Source organism: Culex pipiens, chromosome 2 (assembly GCF_016801865.2).
Source record: "Culex pipiens pallens isolate TS chromosome 2, TS_CPP_V2, whole genome shotgun sequence".
Classification (NCBI taxonomy): domain Eukaryota; kingdom Metazoa; phylum Arthropoda; class Insecta; order Diptera; family Culicidae; genus Culex; species Culex pipiens.
In genome coordinates, this window is record NC_068938.1 from 28,359,951 (window position 1) to 28,387,945 (window position 27,995).

Below are 27,995 nucleotides of genomic sequence, written 5' to 3' on the forward strand. Positions count from 1 at the left end.
TATAAAATCACTCGAAAACTGAACTTCTCACCACCTAGACCCACCTTCATGTATACCTATCGACTCAGAATCAAATTCATTCGATCCGTCTTGGGGTCCCATAAGTCGCTATTAAAAATTATGCAGTTTAGTTAAGTACTTCAAAAGTTATGCTTAAAAACGATTGTAACAAAAGTCCGGGAGATTGTAAAAAGGGTGGTTTTGTAAGAAAACCCGGCATGTTATACAAAGGTATTTAAAAGACCTTTCCAACGCGACCAATACATTTGCGATCTGACAACCCTGCGCGCACAAATATTTGACATCTGCTTGAAGTGAAAGGAGAATAAAGATATTTTTAAATAGACTTTTCATGGTTCCTTGGAATTGGACATTGATGATGGACATTTTCATTGGACTGGCCACAACCCGTATTGGTCTGTATTCCCCCGGAGATGTTCCGTTGAGCGGACATTGGCGGCACCGTATGAATATGAGCAATATTGGTGTCAAACTTCACGATTTTAAAAATCACATGTGAATATTACGAAAATGGACATTGTGAGTGGACTGGCGCGAATCCGAATTGGTCCGGGTTCCCCCGGACATGTTCCGTTGGAAGGACATTGGCCGCACCGTATGAATATGGGCAATATTGATGTCAAATTTCACGATTTTTAATATCAAATATGGAAATTACGAAAATTGACATTTGAAACGGACTGGCCACAACCCGGATGGTTCCGGGTTCCCCTGGCGATGTTCCGTTGAAGGGACACTGAAGGCATTTATTTTTTGAATGAATTTAAATCGTGGATTGTGGATGACTGTAGAAAAAATGATTTGAGTTTTTTTTCAACTTCAATATTTGTTATTTATTTATTTGTGCCGATAATGTCCCTTCAACGAAACATACCCCGAGGAACTTGGACTGATGCAGTTTGTGACAAATAAACTTTATATGTTCATTTTCCTAACTTCGATAGGTGATTTTGAAAACCGTGAAGTTTGACACCAACATATTCATATGATACCGCCATATCCCTCTAATGAAACTTCCCCCGGGGAACCCAGAACTACCTGGGTTGTGGCCAGTCCACTAAAAATGTCCATTGTAGTAATTTTCATGTGATTTTGAAAATTGTGAAGTTTGACATCAATATTGCCCATATTCATACGGTGCGGCCAATGTCCTTCCAAAGGAACATCCCTCGGGGAACCTGGAACCATCCGGGCTGTGGCCAGTTCGTTGAAAATGCCCATTTTCGCAATGTTCACATGTGATGTTGAAAATCGTGAAGTTTGACACCAATAATGCCCATATCCATACGGTGCCGCCAATGTCCCTCCAACGGAACATCCCCAGGGTAACCCGGACCAATCCAGGTTGCAGCCAATCCCGTTTTTTCGGAAATGATTACTTCTGGCTTTGAAGATTTTGGCAAATTGGTCATGCCAATAAATAAGAACAAATTTTATTTCGAAACGTCAAAATAAGCTGATACTCACCCCCGGTGGGGTTGGCAGTGACCATATTACTAACCCGTTTTATCAACGACCGGTGTGGGAAGGATGACTAAACTAAAATAATGGCGCTGTGGGTGAACAAAATAGTCACTCAGTCATGTGCGCACCGGTGGAGATGCTCTAAGCAAGCAAAATCTAAGTATAGAAATATGTACAGTCCAGACTCGATTATCCGAAGGCCACAGAAAAAAATCATTTAGGATATTCAAATCTTCAGATATTCGAATCACGAAAAAAATATATTTTTTCTTTGTAATATTTTTGATAGTCGAGCTTAAGTATGACCCCTAACTACGCTGATTGAAAAAAATGCATTTTGATATTTAATAGGCGATCAACTACAGTCCAGACTCGATTATCTCGATTATCTGAAGTTTCAATTATCCGAAGTTTGATTATCCGAAGGTTTGTACGGGTCTTCGGATAATCTTTAAAATAATAAAATGATTTATTTTTAATATTTCGTCACCAACATATTAGCCGCTGTATTCAAATTTGAAAAAAAAAAGTTTTTGTGTACTCATTGAATTAAAATTAGATATAAAGTTTATTTATCTAAACTTAAAAATCTTTCGAAAAATTTATGTATATCATCAAGTCATATTATTAATTTTGAACTCAAAAAAAATGTACAATGTTTTTGATGGTTATCGTCTAGGGTGAATCGGAACTACAGCCTGGATAGGGACAGCAGGTTTTATGTAATCGATCTGTTAATCTTGTTTAACTGTGTCTGTTCTATCCGAAACCAATAAAAAATATCCAAATATTGTATAGTAACAGACTAAAACAGCTGCCCCAATTCGCCTCATGAGTCCTGATTGGCCCAGATGATGGTAATTATTTGTTTTCAATATCGCATTAGTTTACGAAAATATACAGTTGTGCATTTTTTGCGGTAAATAGTCTAAGAAAAAGATTAGTTACGATAGGCACTACTTTTGTTTGAAAATTGGGTATAGAAAATCCAAACAAATATTTTAAAGGTTGGAGTTGTTTTTAAAATGTCCAATTAGACATTTTTTTGCATTTTGGGCGTTTTTCAATACCTCTGACTCAAGGCGGTTCAAAAAAAATAATACCAAGAAAGCAAAACATAAAATTGCTTCTTGGAAACAATAAAACTCCACAGTTTTTTTTATTAAAAAGGTCCTAAAACAATAGAAACCTGGTAATTCAACATTCAATGCAGACTAAATTAAACGTTAAATACTTGCGCTCTCGCTACCGATGAATCATCGGCGATGATAGCTTCGCCATCTATCAGCAAAAGCTCACATTGAAAGCTTCACAACCACCCAACGGTGACGAAAGCTTTTCGTTTCTTTTCCCCCCATTTTCGCCACAAACATTCAAAACAAAACGCTTCCCCCACAAATACAACCACGTTTGCTCCGATGCCGATACGAGGGGGTGTTGTTTGATCTGTTTCACCATAGAAACCGGCTCTGTGAGCGGTTGATTTCGTGTCACTCACCAAAATTTCCACGAGTTCCAGCTTGCACGACGCCCGAAGGCAACTTTCACTGTTGTTGTGGTTGTTTCGGTGGAGACGCATGGTGTGTTACGGGGGACACTCACACACACGCATGACTGTTGCTTCGTCCTGTAGGGTTCTCACAAGAGAGTGGCCTTTCCAAGCTACGTTGGGCGGATTTGCTGACACACGCGTCCCGGCAATTTGCGGCGGCAACTGGTGCCCCGCGGGGTGGAGGGGAGTTTGGGGGACAAAATGTGCCATTATCTCCATGTCCACGAAGCTTGACGTTTCAACGACAGCAGCTCAGTAATTTTTCGTTGGTATTTGTGTGCGGCTCCAATTTTGGGCTCAACTTGGGTTGGTGCGTGTGCGACGACTGTGTCTGTGAGTGAGTTAGGGGGGAACCCTTGTTGGGGGACACATCCAGCACATTTTTGGGGTGGATTCTTCTTTCGGTCTGGTCTGGAAGCTTGGCTCGTGCACTTGTCAGTCTACTTCCAGTTATTGTCTTGGACGGGAGTGAGTCATTGGCGGTTGAGGCCGGATTGACAGCAGGTTGGACGGTTGAGAGAAGTGGAAGGAAGAGCGAGTCCTGCAGGATTTATTTTACGCCAGATTAGAGGCCTACCGTTTTTTACCTCACAAGAAGTGAAAGGAAAAGTGACGACGACTGAATTCACGTGGAAACATTGGAGATTTTTCCTTTTCGCGTATCTGTGTGTGTGAGTGTGGAAGTTTGATTGTTGTGCGATGAAAACAGAGATTTAAGTGTTTTTGAAAAGTAGCTGCAGTCAGCGAGTGAGCGAGCGCAGGAAAAACTTTTTCCTTTTTTGTACAATTTTTGAAGGTGAACTTTAGCGGTGTAGAATTCGCAACGAACGGAAGGACTAGTCAAGGTAATTGTTTTGACGAAGGATTTGCGTTACCACGGAAGCCTTCAATTATGTTGTAAATTGTGCGGAACCGAAAGGAAGCAAAAACGCATAATTTATTCCGCGAAGGAGGGATTAATAATCAATGAAAAATGTGTGTTTGCATTTTGCTTTAATTTCAAACATTTTAACAATCCAGTGGATCTAGTTTATTTAATAAATCTGTTCGATTGGCAGAGTTTTCAATGTTTATATAAACGAGCTCACATCATCTGGACCAGACCCATAGTTTAACCATTCTCTTGATATGCGGTGTCCCATTAGAGATAAAAATTGTAAGAATAATAAAATTCATAGGGAATTACCCTGCCTATTGATATCTTCAATTCTTTAAATAATCCAATCTTAAAAATGTATTATTCTTTAACCTTCAAATTTTTAAATCATTAAATCTTCAAATCTTCAAATCTTCAAATTTTCAAATCTTCAAATCTTCAAATCTTCAAATCTTCAAATCTTCAAATCTTCAAATCTTCAAATCTTCAAATCTTCAAATCTTCAAATCTTCAAATCTTCAAATCTTCAAATCATCAAATCTTCAAATCTTCAAATCTTCAAATCTTCAAATCTTGAAATCTTCAAATCTTCAAATCTTCAAATCTTCAAATCTTCAAATCTTCAAATCTTCAAATCTTCAAATCTTCAAATCTTCAAATTTTCAAATCTTCAAATTTTCAAATCTTCAAATCTTCAAATCTTCAAATCTTCAAATCTTCAAATCTTCAAATCTTCAAATCTTCAAATCTTCAAATTTTCGGGTTTGTTAGTCTTTGAATCTTGAAATCAATCAATCTTGAAGTCTTCAAGTCTTGAAGTCTGAAGAACCTCCTGTTACCAAACATTTATTGAAAAGGAAATAGTTGCAAGGAACACCAAATCTCTATGAACCAGTTATTCACACAAATTGTAAAATTGTTATTTCGGTAAATAAAATGAATTGAATTGAAAACTTATAAAATCACATATTACTTGATTTATGTTAGGAGGAATGTTACCATAAAAAATGCAAAATATAAATGAATATTTTTTTCATTTTTTACTTTATTTCCAATGTTTGGCCTACATATTCAAAATTTGTAAAAGACTTTAAATGCCCTACTTAATTGAAGGGTTAAAAAATTTAATTTTATATAAAATAAATAGTTTTCAATCGATTTTGCATACTTTTTCTATTATTTTAAAGCTATGTATATTTTTTTTGCCTATGTGGCAGTGCGTGGCCGAATGGTTACGCTGTCCGCTTTGTAAGCGGATGATTCTGGGTTCGATTCCCATCTGCTGCAACCTTCCATCGGATGAGGAAGTAAAATGTCGGTCCCGGCCTTGGTTGTTAGGCCGTTAAGTCATTCCAGGTGTAGGAGTCGTCTCCATGCCATAAATACAAACAACACACCAAACCAAACCTACTCCGGTGGAATCGCTGGCGGCGGTTGGACTCGCAATCTGAAGGTCGTCAGTTCAAACACTGGGGTGGAAGGTTCCTTGGAGTAGAAAGAGGTTTGGGTGCTCTCCCCATTCAAGCCTTCGGACTCCTAGGTTCGAGCAGAAACTTGCAATAGAGACCACAAAAGACCCGGGGTCGTTAATGTGGATGGTTTGATTTTTTTTATTTTGATATTTTTTTGCCTCTTGATTTATGGGAATAAATGTTTAAGGGGATAGACGAAAACGAAACTATTGGCACTACGCCCCCCGGGGCATGGCCTTCCTCTAACGTGGGATTTCTGCTCCAGCGCCTCTGACGAGACAGGAGAAACCGGGACCGACGTTTTACTTCACCATCCGATAGAAGCTCAGTGGATAAGGCGGGAATCGAACCCGCGTCTCATAGCATCATCGGGATCGGCAGCCGAAGCCGCTACCCCTGCGCCACGAAACCCACAAGGGGATAGACAAAATATTTAAATAAAATTTGCATTTGCTTTAATACTTATCGGTATTCTGATCCAATCTTTTATTTTCGGAATAAATATCAACTTATTTGCTGAGCCCTCTATATTTTTCATCACAGCATGATAATTTCTTTTGAAACAGCTAATTATTTTTGAAACAGCTAAAACCTTTTGTTTCAACTATTGCTTGTCCAAATGGTATGATATTTATTACAAAAAGGGAAAATATCAGGTCAATTCACATTTTTAAATAACTAAATTTTAATTTTAATGCATGAAATTTGCAGACATTATTATTATATTTTTGAAAAATAATGATTGTTCAACAACAAATCAGCTTAGCTTACAGATATCAGACATTCGTTAAATTAAGATTATTTAATGGAGACGCATTGTGTTTTGTGTTCCATAATTTGATGAAAATTGGCAACAATTTTTTATTGCATACAAAATAAGTATGTCAATGTTGCTTAGGCTTCATCTATAAAGTACGTCACGCTAAAATCAGCCAAAATTTACCCCCCTCCCCCCCCCCCCCCTTTGTCACGCTTTCCCTATACTTATAACACGCAATGTCACACTTTCTCAGACCCCCCCCCCCTCCCCCCCTAGAGCGTGACATACTTTATGGATGATGCCTTGTGTGAATGAAATGGTCCTACCAGCTACAAAATTACGCGATTGAAATGTGATTGTTTTCAAATCACGACGTGTAATTTCTTCAAATGCGATAAAATTCAATCTTCTTTCACGATTCCATTTCCCAAAATCAATCCAATATCTGGCAAAACAGACATTTCAAATATCTTGTCACTCCGACCCACACATTCTCGGTACAGACAATTATTCCAGCTTGATGGACACAAATTTACTGCCATGCTGAGGACGCACAGGTTTTTTGTTTTTCGATTTCCAGGAACGCTTCAGCACTCTCAGACGGTTGTGAATTTCAGTGCTTGAGACAGCACCGAGTAGGTAGTACTTGTTGAAACGGGATTTCAACATCGAGAAGCGCGGGCATAATTTCACATCGAAAGATTCAGCTCAATGATCTGAACGCAATTCAATTTGTATCAAAAGTTGTCATTGAATTATTCATGATTTTGAATGATTGAAAATTTGGTGCTTGAGCATTTTCTACAAGTTTGCTTTGAAGACACTCAACAGAGCAAACATCATAAACCGAGCGTACTTTTTTTCTGGGAAATGTCGATGTAAGATCAATAGAGTGAATCCTCACAAGTGAGGAATATGGCATACATGTTCCATTTCTCAGGGTAACGGGTCGCTTGGAAAGCGTTTCCTCTACCCTTGCAGGTCGAAGATAATCCCACTGGATTGACTGACTGGCGCGCGCGAGGAGCTTGTGTTTTCTTTCACTACACACAGGTTCTTGAAGCAAATAGGTGGCCTTACCCCGCAGCCAGCGAAGAGGATTATCGGAGGATTTCCTTCGTTTTTCTGCCGCTGTAATCCATCAACAGTGACTTTAGCACTTTTCTTTCCATGATGACACTGAAGAGTCGTCAATGTCAACGTCATTGACTTTGAACAAAATTTATCTTAATTTTTTTAGAAAAGGATGATTTGAAATATAATTATAAAGTTGTAGTATATTTGATTGCGTTTCCATTTCCATGAAATATGGATTAAACGATCTTGAAATACTTTGATTTTTGATGTTCAAAACAAAGTTAAGCACTAGGGTGCCCAGAATATGGGATTTTTTTTCAAAACCTCGCTCCACAAGCTGAATATTGTTCCATGAGCTATTTTTGGACTCTGGGCCAAATATGAACAAAATCGGTCATCATTTAACCATTGATACTCGGAGGTGAAGTTTGTATGGGAAAAATCGAAAAAATGTATGGAAACCCCAAGTTTCTTACGGTTTGGTCTGCACGGTGCGCTACTTCCATCCAAATATTCCCAAATGTGAGATTATTATTGAAAATTTAATGCTCTACAATTTTGTAGAACACACCAAAGCTGTAAAACTCGATCCTGAAAAGTTATTATCGATTTAAAAAAGTCATTTTTGTATGAAAATCATTTTTTTCACCATTTTTAGGCTCGGGTATCAATGGGTTAATCTCATCCAATTTCGCTCAAAATTTACACAGATGCTTAAAATACCCCAAAAAACCGTTTTCCGCTTGTGGAGCAGGGGGTCATTTTTTCTGGGCAGCCTATTAAGCACCCATCAACCACCATCAATTCGTCAGCTCAATCCACCACTCTGGCTGTAATGGATTACACCACTCTACCTCGTAGCTTATCGTATACAGTGTAGCACCCTCGAGATCTTTTCACTTCAACCGCCACCGCACCATCAGAACATCACCAGCATCGACCGAGGTGACCTGATTTTACTCCTTTTTTCACCACACCACTTTAGGCGCGATAAGGATAAGCACGTGGGGACAAACAAAAACATACAAACTGAAAGGCTAGTTGCTCCCAAGTGATACATGGCTTGGAGAGGAAGTAGAGGAAAGGAAGAGACAGTACCCTCACGAGTCCTTGTTTGAAGAACTGATCATAATGAACCTGAATGACTAAAAATCGAGAAACAAAACAGAACAAACTTGAAGTGGTGAAGATATTGTCTGGAAGTTAAACAAGAAAATCGGGACACCAAAACCACTACATCAAGAACACTAGCCTGAAGCATTCTCCATTCAGCTCGGTCGATTTCGGATAACCGCCCCCGGGGGACACAAAAACAAGACACGGTTCTGGCAGATAGTAGTGCGCAACGAAGGATAACAAGGGAAGCACTATCACATACACTCACCCACAAACTCACACAGAAAAGCTCATTCAGAATCTAAAAATAGTTCGGAAAAGAAGCCAATCCCCCGCCACGACGAGTGGGGTTGTCTAATTGAGGGGATAATCTGGTAGGCAAAGTTGAACAGGGTCAGACAATGGGAACATAATACGGCAGCTTACCCTAATAAAAGCAAACTAAGAGGGAAGCAGGGTCCTGTTCCTTCATAACCATCAATGTAATTGTCATTGGCCTACCACCCGCCCGCGCAGCTGGTGGGACGTTTGTACAATAAGCGGATCCCCACCAAGATGGAAACCTTTCTGTTGTTTCTGCTGGTTTGGAAAATGAGAAAAATGCCGTGGACATTTCCAGCGGTGACCGTTTCCGGTAATTGAATCCTGGGGGAGCTGGTTCTATTTAGAAACCCTTTTCTATCGCATTTGACCCTCTGCCGCCATTTGTTCGCTAAAATTATTATTTTTCATGTTTCATAATTGAATTTTCAAATTATTCAAGCGTTTTACTCTTTCATAAAAGAAAAAAGCACTGCAAACAATTCAAAACATAAAAAACTGAAAAAAATATATTCAAAATTTTAGGGTTTTTAAGGCTAAAAAGTCTTTTGAAACATTTGCAGGATTTTAAAATTTTGAAAATATTTCTATTAAACAAGCCTAACCCGAAAAACTTCGTCTTTTCCTTTTTTCGTTTGTTGACGTTTATAGCTGTTTTCTTTATTCAGCCTCCTTTGATCAAAATTTGATTATACGTAACTTTTCCCATACAATCGGCAGATTTTCCGGAATCGGTTCCGGAGTAGCCAACGTTGCCACTTTTTGGCGTAAGAACCTTCCTTGGACTTTTACGAACCCAACGCAACAAAAAGCACATTGATAAGACGCTCTGTATTGAACTGATTCGCGTTCGAACAAAACCGTCGAATTTTTATATGTATAGATAAGATACCGGGCAATTTCATAAATGTTTCGTTTTCATCACTGTAAATCCGACAAATGGTTGCCGAGTTATCTCCTTTTGGAAAATGTTTGCTTGGCTGACACTTGGCTGATTTTTTAAACTTTTAGATATTTTTCAAGCCTGTATTTCAGCAATGACCGAGCCTCGTAGCTCAGTGGTAACGCTTCCGCCTCGTAAGCGGTTCAAATCTTCAAATCTTCAAATCTCGAAATTTTTATTTTTCTTGTTTTCAGGAGGTCATTTGAGCATTTTTTGCTTTGAAGTCACATTTGCGAATAGTGGCAACATCTTATTGAAACCATTATTTTCAGTCAAGTAAAAAGAAAAAAAAAGTGGTTTAAACATGTCCTAAGCAAATCTTCAAATTTTCAAATCTTCAAATCTTCAAATCTTCAAATCTTCAAATCTTCAAATCTTCAAATCTTCAAATCTTCAAATCTTCAAATCTTCAAATCTTCAAATCTTCAAATCTTCAAATCTTCAAATCTTGAAATCTTGAAATCTTGAAATCTTGAAATCTTCAAATCTTCAAATCTTCAAATCTTCAAATATTCAAATCTTTAAATCTTCTAATCTTCGAATCTTCAAATCCATCAGATAAAGAACTTAAATTAAATTAGGAAATGTATGTTTATTTACATACAATTGAACGAATCTGGTAGATTTCGCCGAATGTTGTTTTGTTTCACCGAATTACATAAAAAATATATATTTTGTCACTCTTCATGAATACTTGTATGAAGAAGAGGCAAGATAATAATATTATAAAACACTATCTTCTTCAAAAACAAAAGTTTTGCTCATGTATGAATGAATGCAAAAACTCACATAAGTAATTCTTATAATTTGCTTAAAAAATCATTAAATGACAAAAAATAAAAAAAAATGCTCAAGTTTGAAGAAATGCAAAACTCACATGAATAATTCAAATAATGTGACTAAAAAAAGAAAAAAAAGAAATCATATGCTGACAACTATAAGATCTGCTCATGTTTGAAAAAATGTAAAACTCACAGATTATTTCAAATTATAGCTTTAAAACAAAAAATGCAAAAACTTGTAGAAATTGTTAAAAATTAGAAGCTGAAAATTTAAACAAATCCACTTATATTTGAAAGAATGTAGAAACTTACAGAAATGATAATAAATTGTATGCAAAGTTAAAAAAATGCTCATGTTTGAAAAAATAACTGAAAGATTTCTTTAGATCTCAATTAATCACAATTGTTGTTGTATGAAAACGCATAAAGTTGCAAACATAACATACTTAAAAAAACAAAAAAAAATGGCTGACATGAAAATCATATTATTTTTCGAAAAACTGGTTCTGTTTAATGAATTGTTCGTTTATTGAGAGCAAATTTAACCTTCTCGGGGTTTACAAACATATAAAAATATAACTTATTTAAATCTTCTTCTCTATCTCTTCCCCAGATGCACTAACCCTACCATCAACGTCAAATTAGCGGAAAACAACGAAACAAAACCAAACCAAAAACACCAGCCACTGCCCCCGCCAAACGGAAACCGTGTGCCATCAGGGAATTTTAACGCCCCAAAACACCGTACCCACATCAACGGGTCTGTCTGGTGACCTGACAGTCTTCGCGGCTACCAACCCTCTACCTCTACCTTTTTCCCTAATCAGCACATATCAGCGGCCGTCAAAATTGCCACCCCGGCGGCAGCGGCCACCGTCGTTTCGGTGTCGGGACCGATCAAGATGCGGCTGAAAAGCGCCCGGAAAAGCTTTCGCCGCCACAAACACCACCCAGAGTTTCCCCAGCCGAGGTAACTGAAATTATTTATTTTAAAAAAATGAATTGAAATTAAATTTATTTAATTATAAAACAAGCAAGCTGAATTTTAATCGAAAGTGAAGTTAAAAATAAATTTCAATTCATTTTTCAAACATTGAGTCTACTTGGTTCACCGTGTAAGGGAGCAAGGTTTCGTTCGGGTCCAGGTCGTCCAGGAGTTCATGACTCATATCAAATCACGTCAAGTTATTGTCATAAATTTTCCCATAAAGTCAACCAGCTGTGTACAGAACATCGGTAAAAACTCACTTCCTCGATCCGGTTCGGTTGATGTGGGAACGATTTGAAATTGAATAAAATTGCGATGCTACAACAATAACGTCAACGAGAAGGTGATAAAAATAGATAAAAACCAAATGCAATTAAGGTGACCGTAACTCGAAAACGCCGAGGAGGGCTCGTTAAAGTCAGTAGCAATACGAACATGTGGGAAAATTATTATCCCCCCTCCTCATCTGATGATAACGAGTGGCAGCTGTCACAGCCAGTTATTGATTTCAGTGGAGGGGCGATAATCGTCCATTTTACCCCGAACGTCACAGCTGGTTTAGAGCTGAAAGATCTTCCCCGCGGTGTTTATAGCGATAATTAATATCAGCTCGAATTGGTCCATGTTTACACTCCATACAGCTTCGACCTCAATGGTCGACACGATGCGTGGAAATTTGATGCTTTGTTGACATACGTGCGAACGGGAAAAATAAACAAAATTGGTTGGTCCGGAGGGTTTTTTGGGGATTGGTCGAAATTGACCGCGAGTTGATCTATTAAGTTGCTGTTTTGCTGGAATAAGTTGTTGTGGCGAATGATTTAAATGGTGTTTGATTACCGCTGCCGATGGTTGATCATGATTGATGAGTTTTGGTGATTCCATGATGAATTAAGTTGGGTCGAACAATTTCAGTGGAATTTCTATCTCTATTCCATTAAGTGAACCACGTAAAATTTGATAATGAATTAAAACATACTTTATTGCTTGACCTGGTTTTAATAAAAAAAATTATGATTTGGTAAACTTAGTTAACAAAGTGCATAATTTTTCAGGTATAAAAACTAATCTAAAACTGATTAACATATTCAGTTTCTGCAGCAAATCCAGTAGATTTGGAACTGAAAAAAGCTGAATGAAATTCTGTTTTGGATAATTTCCTGTAAATTGACACAGGAACGAGCTCGACTACCGTAAACATTTGTAATTATAGCTCTGGACTCCAGTAACCAAATTTAACCGAACTTCAACTTTTAGAAAAAAAAAGAAATCTTGTTTCTTGACCAATGTTCAATGTTAATAGAATAAATTTCAAACTATTTTTTGATAGTATTTCCCTCCTTTAGAAAAATGTTTTGCATAATAGTGTGAGTTATTCCATTCTTTCAAAACTGAAAAAAATGATACACGGTAAAAAAAATTGGTGATTTTTAATTTCACATTTTGTCCTAAAACTTGATTTGCAAAAACACACTATTTTTAAATTTTTACATTTTTTGATATGTTTTAGTAGAAAGCAAATGCCAACTTTTCAGAAATTTGCAGGTTGTGCAAAAATTCTTTGACTGAGTTATGAATTTTTGAATCAATACTGATTTTTTTTTCAAAATATCGACATATTGGTCACAACAATTTTTCAACTTCATTTTTCGATGTGATATCAAATTTGCAATCATAAAGTACACCCAAAGTTAAAGAACGAGAGGATAGTCCTCACGAAAAGAAACGTGAGGAAAGTGCTATTTTGCGAGAGTATAGTCCTCTCGCGTGTTCATTCGTTCATTGGAACAGTTCATCCTATTGAGCGGCTTATATGGACAAATGACCGCTACTTAATCACCGAACCATGGTGGCCCATACGGCAAAGGCACGGTTCATTATGCCGAAGGTCTTGGGTTCGAGTCTCGGTACCGGTACTTTTTGTTGATAGATGAACTCTTTTTGAAGATGAACCCATGAGTAAAGTACTCTCGGTAGTTTTGGGATTTATCCTCTCAGTCCGCACACAGTACCATTTTACTACCGAATCGTGCTCTTTATCCTCTCGTATGCCGATGTCCAGTTCTGGGTGTACTTTAGTGAAATTTTGATAAACTGGGCCGTTTTCAAGTTAAAGCCATTTTTAGGTAACTTTTTTGAAAATAGTCGCAGTTTTCCAAACATTCAATACTACGCGCTTTTAAAATATTAGTCTTGGTTTAAAAATTTTGAAAGTATTTTTTTCGAAAAGATTCGAAAAGAAATTTCACAAATGTTTCATACTATAACATTGTAAATCGGACCAATAGTTTCTGAGATATCGACATTAGAATATGATGGGTTGTTTGGGTGAGACTTAGATAACATCAATTATTCTGTTTTTAAACACTTGCATGGCAATATCTCAGCAACTTAGGGTCGTATCAACAAAGTTCGAAAAAGCAAAATTAAGAGAATTTTCTCAGCTCTTCAAAAATATATTTTTCAAAAGTCGGCAAACATGTGCACTAATCAAAAAAAAAATTAAAAAGTGCGACTATTTAATAAAAGTGACCTAAAATTGGCTTTGATTTGAAAACGGCGCAGTTCATCGAAAACACTAAAGCACTTTTTGATTGCAAATTTGATTTTACTTCGAAAAATGAAGTGGAAAAATTTTTGCGACCAATATTTCGATTTTTGAAAAAATCAGTATTGATTAAAAAATTCATAACTCTGTCAAAGATTTTTTGCACAACCCAAAAATTTCTGAAAAACATATCAAAAATTTAAATAAAATTAAAAATAGGGTTTTGTTGCAAATCAAGTTTTGAGACAAAAAGTGAAATAAAAAATAACCAAAAATGTTTTAACCGTGTTACATTTTTTTTCATTTTTGTATGGACAACTGCGAAATTTGTATGGAAAATTATATGGACCAACTAATGATGCAAAATAGCTTCTTTGGGCATACCGAAGGCACCAAAAAAGTGTCAGTAGGATTAAAAAATACAAAAAAAATCTTATGACCGAAATTTGAGAGAACTGCTCTTCTGTAAGAAAAAGTCTTACTTCATTTTGTGTCAAAAAAAATCCAAACTATTTTTTCAATAATTTTTTTTTATTTGGTCCTTTTTGGTACAGGAATGGAAGTATGTACCAAAAAGGACCGAATAAAAAAAAATATTGAAAAAAATGTTTGGATTTTTTTTTGGCACAAAATGTAGTCGGACTTTTTCTTACAGAAGAGCAGTTCTCTCAGATTTCGGTCATTAGATTTTTTTTTGTATTTTTTAATCCTACTGAAACTTTTTTGGTGCTTTCGGTATGCCCAAAGAAGCTATTTTGCATCATTAGTTTGTCCATATAATTTTCAATTCCTGATATTTTTCCCAATCTTTCAAACATAAGCTGATTTTTTCCAATCCTCAAAACATACGCAGTTTTTCTGTCGTAACAATTTTTAAAACTTGTTTAGAAAAATCCTGAAGCCTTTTTCTTCAAAAAACCTCCAGATTTCAATAAAAATATATGTGAAATTCACTGAAAACCGTCTAAAACATCATTTATTTACTATTTTTAGTGTTGAAATTTTATTAAAAAAAATTATAAATAAATATTTGCGAAAAAACTATTGAAAAAACTAAAACAAAACATGCAACTTTATCAATCGTTCACACCAAAGAGCTGTTGAAATATCCAAAAAACTGTATTTTAAAAACATAATTTCTCTTCGATTTTCTGATCAATTGGACGAAACAGTTGTTTTGAAATTAGAAAATTCTTTCTAGAGTGTGGCATTTTTTGTCTGCAAACTACACAATAAAAAAATCTTAGTTACCGTTGCGTTTTGACACCCGTTGAGACTGGTCGTCTCATCGGGACCAAGAAAGTCGTCGTGTTTTATTTTGTAGTACCGTTCTCCCAGTGGTGTCTTCGTCCGCCGTCGTAGTATTCGTTTCGTTTCTTGTCCCGGACGTCCCCGCAGTAATGCACAACGTAGGGGACTGGACGATCGGGCCGAATATTGGTGGGGGTGGGGGGTGACTATGGGTCAAAAAACGATACACCTCTCGCATTTTCTTAATAACAAAAACAATTTAAATAACATTGAAAATCTTTCAACGTAAATATGTTCTTAGATAGTTTACTAACATTTTCCCAAAATTTGGTGGATTTTGATGAACACTACCTTAAATGCCAATTGTTTGAAAATTGACCCAATCTCACCCCTTAGAGGGGGTGTCATTGGGTCAAATGAAACTAAAATGATACTCAAATACAACGATATGGTAAAAACAAGTCATCCGACAGTGTTTCTTGTTCGAAGGAATCGTATTGACACGCTACAATGTTTGAAGTGGAGATTTTCAAGCATTTGGGTAGTTTTCGAGCAATTCTAACAAAAATATTAGAAATATGATTTTTCGAGAGGTCATTTTTGGCCAAAAACGTACTCCAACTTTAGACATCTGCCAAAATAACAGGATTTGTTCTAGGAACGAGATTTTTTCAGCGAAGTCATCTTAAGATGTCCCCAACACAACCCTTCCAAAAGAATTCATTTTCATTGAGAAGAACCTGAGAAATGGTAAAATCCGTAAAAAATCACTTTGACCCAATCTCACCCCCCAGACCCAATGTCACCCCCACTGACGGTATATCACATCTAGGAAGAGGTTCATTTTCAATGTCAGAAGAAAATGTTTAATTTTACTCCTGAAAATGTGTAATTTTACTACTTTTCTGATGTAAGGTTACTTTTTCAGTCTAAATTGAGGTAAAACTACATCATGAAATAGGTAATATTCAATTTTTCCAAATTACACCATCCAGATTTACACATTTTTTTACTATGTTTGGACATCTTTGAATGAGCTATAAAGTAAAAAATTTTCTGTCAAGAAAGGTCGCGTAGTTAATTGTTCAAAATTGATTTAAAATGCGTTTTAAAACCTTTGTGGTCATACAAAGGGCCATTATACTCAGAAAAATTAGCTTTATCGTTTTTTTTAAGCTTTATCGTTGTAAGCCATAATATCAGCAATTTAAGATTAATTTAGGACTCAATTGTCGAATTTTGAAATAAATAATTTCGCTTTTTGAAAAATTTCTCATTTGGTTGAATTAAGTTGTACCATCACTTGCAAAATCCACAGTTAAAAAAATTAAAATTTGGAAGGTGATTTAATATTACCTTAATTTAGACTGAAAAGTGGCATTGCAAAGGAAAAGTGGTAAATTTACACATTTTTAGAGGTGAAATTACACTTTTTTTTTCTAACATAAAAGAAGTGCTAGTTTCCAGATGTAATATAAACCATGATTTTTTTTACTGTGTATGAGTTATTTTTCTCTGCAAAGTGAATTGCGCCACATTAGGGTTGTCCCGTTCCATTAAGGCCGCACAAATCTTCCATTAATTAGAACCGGCTCTCCACACACACTCTGTCAGCAGCAATGGGGGTGAAGTTGGTTTCCTCACCACGACCTTCCCAGAATTGGTGTTAATTAAAGCCTTTGCTTGTTATAATTTGAGGAGTTCTCCCGTGTATGTAGAAATGGGGGAAGGGAGACTTCCCCTTTCAGCTTGATGATTAATGGAGGAAAGTTTATGACAAATTTATCTTCTCTAGTCTTGTGTAGGCCACTGGGGTTTCGATTGCACTGTTGTTGTGATGATGTACCAAATAAACTGACCTTAAAATAGGTAATAGGAAACGTCATCCATATCAATTAAAGTGCGCCAACATCGTCGAGGATTCCTCATATTAATTGCTTCAATTTATGGTTTTCATCAATCTTTATTCAAAACAAAGAATACGAAATTTTGGATTATATATTTTGCATACAAAAAAAAGAATCAAAAATAGAATGCACTCGAACGTGCTTATGGGCTGGGTGGTCGTTTCAATTATGTCGTAAAAATAATTTCGATGCATCGTCACGCCACGAATATGAATAAAGTAAGGGAGGATGACCTATCGTGAGCGTCGTGGGTGGGCGGAAAATGTTATATCTCGGTATCTGATAACAGCTGGTTTGGTCGTTTAGGGGGAGCTCGGAAATCAATATAAATTTATCTTACCTTCATTGTGCTGCAAATAGATAATCAAAGAATATGTGATAAAAAAAATGCAAAGATCGAATTTATGTTGACAAAAATACAATCTGATTTTTTTTTACCCTAAATTGCTTTAATGTTATTAAAAAAAAGGTTTTCATTTCAATACGTTTCACTTATTTTTAACTATGCCAAGGTGAATCCATGTTTGCCAAGAGCTATCATTCAAAATTCTGACAGTTGATAATTGCAAAATAATGAAGCACTTTGCAATTTCGTTTGCTTGTGCAGGATACACAATCAACTTGCACGCAGTTTTGTCTGCACGCAATTTCATTTATCGATTTTAAATATCTTTAACATGTTTTCAAGTTGTCATTAAATCAGTCATAGGAATAACTGTTTTCATTTGCTTTAAATTTGATTTTGTAAAAACGAAAAAAATCAATCACCCTTTTCAAAACATAGTACAGATATTGCTCTACATCTCACCCAACGCGAATAATAAACCCCAATTCGCCCCCTTAATCATGTTATATATGGGCAAATAAAGCGCCAAAATCAGTCAAATCAGTCAGGGTGTGAAGAACCATGCAACTCCACTCTCTGTAGTCATGTTAATTCTTTTTTTTTCCTGAAATTTTGAGACTTTAGATAAGTTTCAATTTTATAACTTATCAAACAGATCATCCACAAATACCCAACAAATGCGTATATCACTAAATTCAATTCTCTATTTTTGCCCCATCGTGTGCTGCTGGTCCGTCCTCGAAACGTGTTATAATGAGTCTAAATGATTATGATGTGTTTAAATGGCTTCATTCATACGGACGCATATCCGCACACAACGGAGCGGTTTACCACAGAGCACCACAACAATGAGTGGGTTCTTTTCATTGCGATGAATAGAAAAATGTTGGATTTGTGTGCTCGTGTCACGCAGCTTTCACGACGAGTGCAGATGAAAAAGTAGAGTGAATCGAGTGTTTAACAATCGCTCAAATTGTTAAGTTGAGGGTGGTTAATTTTCATTTAGATAATTTAATGGTTTAATGCTAAAACTATTTGTATTTCAATTTGTGTTCAAATATAAAATAAAATGTTAAAAAAGAAGAATATTTGATGTGGATTGTTTCGGTTGGATGACATCAAAATTAAAATATGATGTTTCACTTCATTGACAACTGACAATTTTTATGAAGATACTAATCCAGCTTAAGTTGTTAGTCCGGCCTCTCATTCAAAAAAAATGTATCAAATAAGTAATATTCAACCTTTCAAAAGACTTTGAAAAATCTATCTAAAATATAAACGTTTTTAAATTAAATGCTTTAAAAAACAAAAATCAGGGTACTTAACTAACTAACTTTATTGACATTCACAGTAAAAAATAATGTAATTTTGGAAGGTTGAATACTACCTCTTTTATGTTGTAATTTTACCTCAATTTAGACTGTGTTAACGCACATAAGAGCATCTGGTGCTTGGTTCGTGGCATAATCGGATCTGGACAGAACTGAAACTCGCGGGTTAAACTAATGCACAGTAATTTGCAATCAAAACTTTATTGCTCTTGGTTTCTGTCGGTTTATTGAACTGTACTGGACGGTAATTAGACAAGAAAACTGTAACTTTCTACATCTTGAGCTGTATTTCAGAACAGGACGGTTCTGTTCTGTCTGATCTGTTCTGTACTGTGTCTCGCGGAGCAATGGCCACTTCTCGAGAAGATTCTTGTGACCAAAGCTGGTAGTTCTAGCGGGAAATTCTATAACAATGCCAAGAACTCATTTGAAGATGCTTAGAATTATTCTGTAGTACTAGATCTAACTAAACTGATACAAATTTACAATCTGAACCTAATGCGTGCGCAAACAGACTGAAAAAGAGAAATTACACCAGAAAAGAGGTTAAATTACACATTTCCAGAGGTAAAATTACACCTTTTTCTGACATAAAAGATGTACCCCTTCCCAGATGTAATATTACCATGATTTTTTTTTCTTTGTTGAATAAGGACATATGAGACCCCAAGATGGTTCAATTGATGAGCAATATACTCAATTTTTGCAGATTTTTGTCACTAAAAAAACAATTGTAAGCCACAGAATCAACATTTCGATGAAAAAATAATAGTTTTGTTTTGCTGTGTTGTACTCTGGAATAATAAAATATTTTTAAAGTGGTTCAATCATTAAACAATTATCATCAACGGAGGAACATGCATTTTAAAAAGTTTTTAGTCGATTGTCTATCTATAAGTCTCTTACCATTAAAGTTTTGATTCCTCGTTTCTTGATCACCGATATTTCAGGAAATAATATGTTTTTTTTATGTTAAACATTAAAAATTTGGTAAAATATTTAGCCCTTAAAAAAAATTGAAAAGCTGGCCCAACATTTAAAAATGTTAAGAATAAGTGTTACCAGTTTTTTCTAAAAAAATATTCTTGACTTTAAAATTATCGAATACATTTGATTGAAAATAGAAAATAAAATAAAAAAGCATTGTTTTCAACATTTAAAATCTTTAGATCGTTACCATTTTCATTTTTTTAACGTGATCAGCGAAATTCAGAAAAAGGTCATGTTTGGGCTTTATCGCAGCGTTTTTTTTTTATTTGGCTCAAACTTTTTGGGGGCCTTCCCTATGACCAAAGAAGCTATTTTGTGTCATTGGTTCACCCATACAAGTCTCCATACAATTTTGGCAGCTGTCCATACAAAAATGGTACGTAAATATTTAAACAGCTGTAACTTTTGAGAGAATTTTCTGATCAACTTGGTGTCTTCGGCAAAGTTGTAGGTATTGTTGAGGACTTTTGAGAAAAAAATAGGTACACGCAGAAAAAATGGCCGATTTTTTAATTAACATTTTTTTTTACAAAAACTCAATTTCCCAATATACGTATTTTATGATTTTCGAGATTTTTTTATATGTTTTAAGGGACAAAAACCGCAACTTTTGAGCTATAGAGAAGTATGGTAAAAAAATCAGCGAGTCATTAATATTGGAAAAAAGTGATTTTTGGAAAAAATCAACATTTTTACCAAAAAAAAAACATTTGACCTCAATTTTTTATGTAAAATTGAATTTGCAATCGAAAAGCACTTTACAGTTTTTTTGATTAAGGGCTCCGTTTTTTAGATAAAGCCATCAAAAGTTTGATTTTACCGAAATATTTACAGTTTTTTGATTTTTAAAAATAGTGACCACGAGTGACCATTTCCGATTTTTTTTTTGTTTGAGAAGTTCAGAAAAATTGCTATGAAATTGTCTAAGAGACATTGATGATTGGACCTCGGGTTGCTGAGATACAGCGGCATAAAAAAAAACCGGAAAATTGAAGTCTCACCCAAACAACCTACCATTTTCTAATGTCGATATCTCAGTAACTAATGTTAAAACATGAAACATTTGTGAAATTTTTCGTTCTCTTCGAAAAAAATATTTTGAATTTGTTGAATCAAGATATTAAAAATGGTTTTTTATATGCTTCTCAAAAAAATATTATTCGATTTAAACATAAAAAAAAGAAAATAGTCTTTTTGGGAAACCAATATTTAGTGACAAAAAGTAATTTAAAAAATCATAAAAAATCGCTGATTATTTTTTTGTGTAGTCCGCATCCGAATCTTATTTCTATCAATGTCACCCCAGTTTACGGTACCCAGAAAGTTTCAGCCAGATAAAAAAATACATAAAAAAAATAAAAAAAGGCTTATTTAGTTAAAATATTTGCATCGGTCCAATAAAAAAAAAACAAATAATTCAAAACTGGAAAAAAAACTTATTAAAAAGCAAAAATATTATTTAAAATTAAAACATCAGAGCAATTTTCTCAGATCTGTATCTGAAGTGTCTCCGGCAATGTTGCAGGTGTAGAATTTTGGAAAAAAGGCACACTTAAACAAAATTATTGATTTTGTTTTTTAACTTCAAAAATCACCAATTTGCATCAAACATAATCATTTATTTTATTTTATGATTTGGCATAAATATGCCATTATTGATTTTTAAGAAGAATTGAAGAAAATTGTTTGCCCAAGTTCAGTGATTTATTCAATATCTTAAAATTATGGAATTATTATTTTTTTTAATTGATTTTTTTATTGAAATGAAGTTTTTTGTTTCTCAAATATATCATATTTTTATACTTCAATTCTAATCAAAATTTGAGATAAGAACTAGCTACTATTAGAAAAAAGAAAATATGTGTTATTCTTAAATCCTAACATTTGAATGGTTTAACATGTGTTTTTTAGATTTTTATTAGATAATTTAATTAAAGCCCCAATTGTGATGTTGAATAATCGGGCTATCCTTATATGAAAATATATTTTCTATTACAATTAAATTTCTCTTTTTTGCTTTATAAGAATAATCTCAAAAGAACTATTTGATTCTAAAATGACCTCATTTTTTAAAATATTTACCCACAATGTTGAAAATTTAATAAATTGCTTAAATCCAATACAGAAAATGTCATTCTTTTTATTATTGGAAATAATTGAAAATGTTAACTGATTTTGCTGCAAAATTAAAAAAAAAATCAGAATTGTTTTTCAAGTGTGTTTTTTTACCGTTAAATATAAAAATTAACATTGGACTTTCGGACCCTATTGATATACCTTGTACCAATCAAGATTTCATAAATTGTGTTCTTTAGACCCGTTTATTTGATGAACAAATCAAGTGTTTTTAAAGGGCCAATAAACATATGAAACACAATAGCTTATAGGACCATTAAAAAAACTATTGAAATATTAGTTACAAAAATATCAGATCAACCCTATTCCACTTCCCCAACACAATGCATTACTCTCTTTTGTATAAAAAGAACCTGCAAAACCCTGCTTTTCATCGACTTAGTGTCGCGCTACTCCTTCCGAGCTCTATAATCCATCCAAATGTGCGTGCGTGCTTGTGTGCCATATCGGTCATTTTCTGGACCGATTTCAAGCCCCCGTGCGTTTGCATGTATTCGGGACAACAAACACTCGGTCCGTCACGGTTCCGGCTTCCCAAGTGTGGTAGTAACCTGCTCGTAGTAGCTGGGGCAGCCAAATGGCCAACACTAGCTGCCGACGGCGGCGGGTGGTCAGTACTCAGAGTCAGTACGACGCGCTCTTCTTCTTCGGGTTGGCGGAGGGTAGTGGTCCTGTCATTGACCTAGGACGTTTATGGTTGATTGTTGAGATGTAGAAGTGTTTAGAGGTCAATGTTAGGTCACCATACCCTATTAGATGTAGACTTTCGGACCAAAACCGAAAATATAGAAAGCAGAAATAAGAAAAGTAAAATCCGTACTCTCGGACGTAATAATAATTCTGGTGAGCACGAACGAAAACGCCACCACTTCGATAGCTGCAGAGGTAGCAATAGCAACAGCAGCAACACAGTGGCGGATGGGAGGATTTTCGTTCGTATAAGCCGTGAATCTGAGAGTTTCAGCGCTGGCGTTCAGTCTGGCGAGAAGCGCGAACCGGTGCAAACATACACCGCCCGGTGTTCTAGTCGTCCGTCGGAGAATCGGTCGCTCGGGTTGACGGATTCAGTTCAGAAAAGGATTCGTGCGAGGTACAACCGGTGGTTTTGACCATCATCTTGATGGACTTCGTCAAAGTCAGTGGGTGATGGATGACTGTTTTGATTGTGATCATCAAAAGAAGGTTTTTTTTCCTTTCGAATAAATCAATCGACTAAAGTTGGTTCAATCGTTCAGTAGTTGAGTGATTTATGGGAAGTTGATACAAGTGAACTTCCGAAGATCTACGTGCCAACCGGTGAAGACTTGCAGAGGACATCGAGTGCATGACTGGCACAAAAAAGTTTCGAAAATTTTACGATCAGCTAAGAGGCGCAGCTCAACGAATATCTGTGAAATGATAAAAAAGATTTTCCTTTTTCTGTCAAAAAAAGTGACCTCCCCCACATTTCATTGAACGAACTGATGCGTGTGTGAATTTTTCTTCAAGTTGTGAAAAGTTGTTTTTTTCTCTTCACCGGGTTTTTATTAATAGATCCTCGTTATACATGGTGGTCACTGTTGTTGTTGGTTTGGTTGGAAGATTCAGTCTGTCGAATGGCAATAACTTTGCCTGAGAGACAGGCGTTTTTTCGCAAATGTTCGAGATATTTTCTTAGAGGGGCAGACGAATTGTGTGACAGAGTTTGGACTCGTTTTAGGTTAGGGATTTCGAGGAGGAAGAAAATCGCAGCAACAACTTTCTTCGCAGAGTTGAAAATGGTCAGGAAGAAAATCGCAAAATTTTACGACCGGAACATTGTTTAATGAAGCGAGGCAGCAGTTTGAGGGAGGAAAAGGAAAAAGTTTGTTTCAGTGGCGTTTTATTGGATATTAATGCGAGACAGATGGAGAGGGGGTCATTTGTTTGGTATCGCGTTTATTATTTTACAATAATACAAATTGCTCAACAAATTTGAGGTTTTGGAATCAGATGAGCAGTTTATTTTTGGTGGAACTGGAAGTGGCACTCAAATTATGGAACAAAAACACCACGCACGATTTTTGTGTTGAATTTCTGGGAACGGTACTCGGGCAGATTCAATTTTTGAATGTACAATGGATTGCCGTGAAAGTTGTGGAAATTTGCTCATTTTGCCTTCCTCACTGAGGTAAGGCTATAATCCTGCTCTAAAATTGAACTTTTTGTTTAAAGCTCGAAAACCCACCTTGATGTATACATATCGACTCAGAATCGAAAACTGAACAAATGTCTGTGTGTATGTGTGTGTGTATGTGTGTGTGTATGTGTGTGTGTATGTGTGTGTATGTGTGTGTGTATGTGTGTGTATGTGTATGTGTGTGTGTATGTGTGTGTGTATGTGTGTGGGTATGTGTGTGTGTATGTGTGTGTGTATGTGACCAATAATGTCACTCAGTTTTCTCAGCACTGGCTGAACCGATTTTGACCAAACCAGTCGCATTCGACTTGGTTTAGGGTCCCATACGGTGCTATTGAATTGTTTGATGTTTCGATAAGTAGTTCAAAAGTTATGTATAAAAATGTGTTTTCGTATATTTTCGGAAGTTGAATAAAAGGCAGTAAACTGAAACAAACATCATCATGCTATACATCGTTAGTTAGGTAATTAAAAGACCTTTCCAACGAATCTATAACATTGAAGATCTGGCAACCCTGTCTCGAGTTCTGACCACTTAAGTGATATTTATGTACTTTTTTGTAGCCGGATCTCACTTAAATGTATGTAAACAATGTCCGAATCCATCATCCGACCCATCGTTGGTTAGGTAATCGAAAGACCTTTCCAACGAGTCTAAAACATTGAAGATCTGGCAACCCTGTCTCAAGCTATGACCACTTAAGTGATATTTATTTACTTTTTTTGTAGCCGGATCTCACTTAAATGTATGTAAACAATGTCCGGATCCATCATCCAACCCATCGTTGGTTAGGTAATCAAAAGACCTTTCCAACGAATCTAAAACATTGAAGATCTGGCAACCCTGTCTGGAGTTCTGACCACTTAAGTGATATTTATGTACTTTTTTGTAGCCGGATCTCACTTAAATGTATGTAAACAATGTCCGGATCCATCATCCGACTCATCGTTGGTTAGGTAATCGAAAGACCTTTCCAACGAGTCTAAAACATTGAAGATCTGGCAACCCTGTCTCGAGTTATGACCACTTAAGTGATATTTATGTACTTTTTTTGTAGCCGAATTTCACTTAAATGTATGTAAACAATGTCCGGATTCATCATTCGACCCACCGATGGTAAGGTTATCGAAAGACCTTTCCAACGAGTCCAAAACATTGAAGATTTGGTAACCCTGTCTCAAGCTATGACCACTTATGATACCACTTATGAGCCCTTGAGTGATATGTGTGTTTTTTGTATTCCGGAACATAACGAAATTAGACGAAATTTGTGTGCAAACCCATCATATCACATATCACCCATTGTTGGAAAAGAGTGAGGAAGGCACCAACCACATAGGTGGATTAAGCTAGTTTTTTAACTTACATTTTCTGACGATTTGAAAAAACCATGGTTTATAGAACGAACTTAAAAAATACTTAAATACATAAATACTTAAATACTTAAATACTTAAATACTTAAATACTTAAATACTTAAATACTTAAATACTTAAATACTTAAATACTTAAATACTTAAACTCTTAAATACTTAAATACTTAAATACTTAAATACTTAAATACTTAAATACTTAAACACTTAAATACTTAAATACTTAAATACTTAAATACTTAAATACTTAAATACTTAAATACTTAAATACTTAAATACTTAAATACTTAAATACTTAAATACTTAAATACTTAAATACTTAAATACTTAAATACTTAAATACTTAAATACTTAAATACTTAAATACTTAAATACTTAAATACTTAAATACTTAAATACTTAAATACTTAAATACTTAAATACTTAAATACTTAAATACTTAAATACTTAAATACTTAAATACTTAAATACTTAAATACTTAAATACTTAAATACTTAAATACTTAAATACTTAAATACTTAAATACTTAAATACTTAAATACTTAAATACTTAAATACTTAAATACTTAAATACTTAAATACTTAAATACTTAAATACTTAAATACTTAAATACTTAAATACTAAATACTTAAATACTTAAATACTTAAATACTTAAATACTTAAATACTTAAATACTTAAATACTTAAATACTTAAATACTTAAATACTTAAATACTTAAATACTTAAATACTTAAATACTTAAATACTTAAATACTTAAATACTTAAATACTTAAATACTTAAATACTTAAATACTTAAATACTTAAATACTTAAATACTTAAATACTTAAATACTTAAATACTTAAATACTTAAATACTTAAATACTTAAATACTTAAATACTTAAATACTTAAATACTTAAATACTTAAATACTTAAATACTTAAATACTTAAATACTTAAATACTCAAATACTTAAATACTTAAATACTTAAATACTTAAATACTTAAATACTTAAATACTTAAATACTTAAATACTTAAATACTTAAATACTTAAATACTTAAATACTTAAATACTTAAATACTTAAATACTTAAATACTTAAATACTAAAATACTTAAATACTAAAATACTTAAATACTTAAATACTAAAATACTTAAATACTTAAATACTTAAATACTTAAATACTTAAATACTTAAATACTTAAATAATTAAATACTTAAATACTTAAATACTTAAATACTTAAATACTTAAATATTTAAATACTTAAATACTTAAATACTTAAATACTTAAATACTTAAATACTTAAATACTTAAATACTTAAATACTTAAATACTTAAATACTTAAATACTTAAATACTTAAATACTTAAATACTTAAATACTTAAATACATAAATACTTAAATACTTAAATACTTAAATACTTAAATACTTAAATACTCAAATATTTTAATACTTTAATACTTAAATAAAAATATGCAAACAAATTTTTTTTCAGAAAAGTTCAAATTTTTATTGAAAATTCAAGTGCAATTATCTGAAATAAATTTAAAAGGCCTTCCCTTGTGTATAGAATCAATTTAAGCATGTTTGGTTTTATTCAAAAATCTATTGAATTTTAGTGAATTTTCGATGTACAAAAACAACAATCTTACATTTTTTGAAAACTTAAAATTGCATATCAACAGTAAGGATATATAACGCGTTTTTCAATAGTTTTTTCATTGAAATGTAGAAATTCTGGCTTGTAATTTCAATTATTTTATTTTTCTTATTATGAAGTCTTTTGAAAAAATATATTTTTTACTCTTTGATTTTCCGGAACAATTTTGAGGGGGGTTTTGTAGCCCTCCCTTTTTAACTTTTATAAATATTTGCAAAGTAATTGGATAAAAATAGTTAATAATTTCTGAGTGTATCTATTTTTTAAGTGTCCTCATAATAACCTACAACTTATTTAGTCTCCTTTTGAATTTTTGATCGCCTTTAAAATTAAAAACAAAAATCATTTTTTTCATCAACGCCATTTTGGCCGCCATCTTGAATTGAAAAATTCTAAATCATTGTTGAGTAGTTTATGGGTCATATTAAACAATCAAATGAAAACAACGAAAGAAATGTTTTTTTTTCCTGTTTCGATTATCAGAAGTGAAATTTTTCCGAGGCCTTCGGACAATCGAGTCCGGACTTTATATACAAAACGATTTTGTATGGACAGCTGTCAAAACTGTTTTTAATTTTGTATGGACGATGCAAATTACCTTCTTTGGTCATAGGGAAAAAACTCCACTTCTAAAAAGTTCAAGCTAAATTTAAAAACACAATAAAAATCCAGTTCGGTTTCAGTGGAGAACTGTTGAAAGCAGCAATCATTTGTTGGCAGCAATCATTTGTTGGTTTTTTGGATAAAATTGTTTCTAAACTTGTACACTCTGGATCTTCCACCACTAGTTTTATTTGTTTTGATTTCTGTTTGATGATTTTTTTTATTCGATATTTCACGACAGATTTCACAGTATTTTTTTTCAAAATTTCCCGAAAATCAAAGTTTTTTAAAATGATAAAATTTACTGACGTTAGTAATTTGAG

At 34.2% G+C, this 27,995-nt stretch overlaps 1 protein-coding gene across 4 annotated transcripts in view; it reads left to right on the forward strand.

Annotated features, from left to right (window-relative positions):
* The first annotated feature begins 3,481 nt into the window (after nucleotides 1-3,481).
* LOC120415543 (P protein-like) overlaps nucleotides 3,482-27,995 on the forward strand; it is a 38,842-nt gene continuing 14,328 nt past the window's right edge. Inside the window, exons 1-2 of one of the 4 annotated variants that reach the window (XM_039577114.2) lie at nucleotides 3,482-3,882; nucleotides 10,999-11,355. In XM_039577114.2, the coding sequence (XP_039433048.1) occupies nucleotides 11,288-11,355 (68 nt within the window). In that variant the 5' untranslated portion in view covers nucleotides 3,482-3,882; nucleotides 10,999-11,287. Of the gene's footprint in view, nucleotides 3,883-10,998; nucleotides 11,356-22,827; nucleotides 23,068-27,995 lie in introns of those variants that run through there. The other 3 variants (XM_039577111.2, XM_039577113.2, XM_039577110.2) reach the window with 3 other exon arrangements.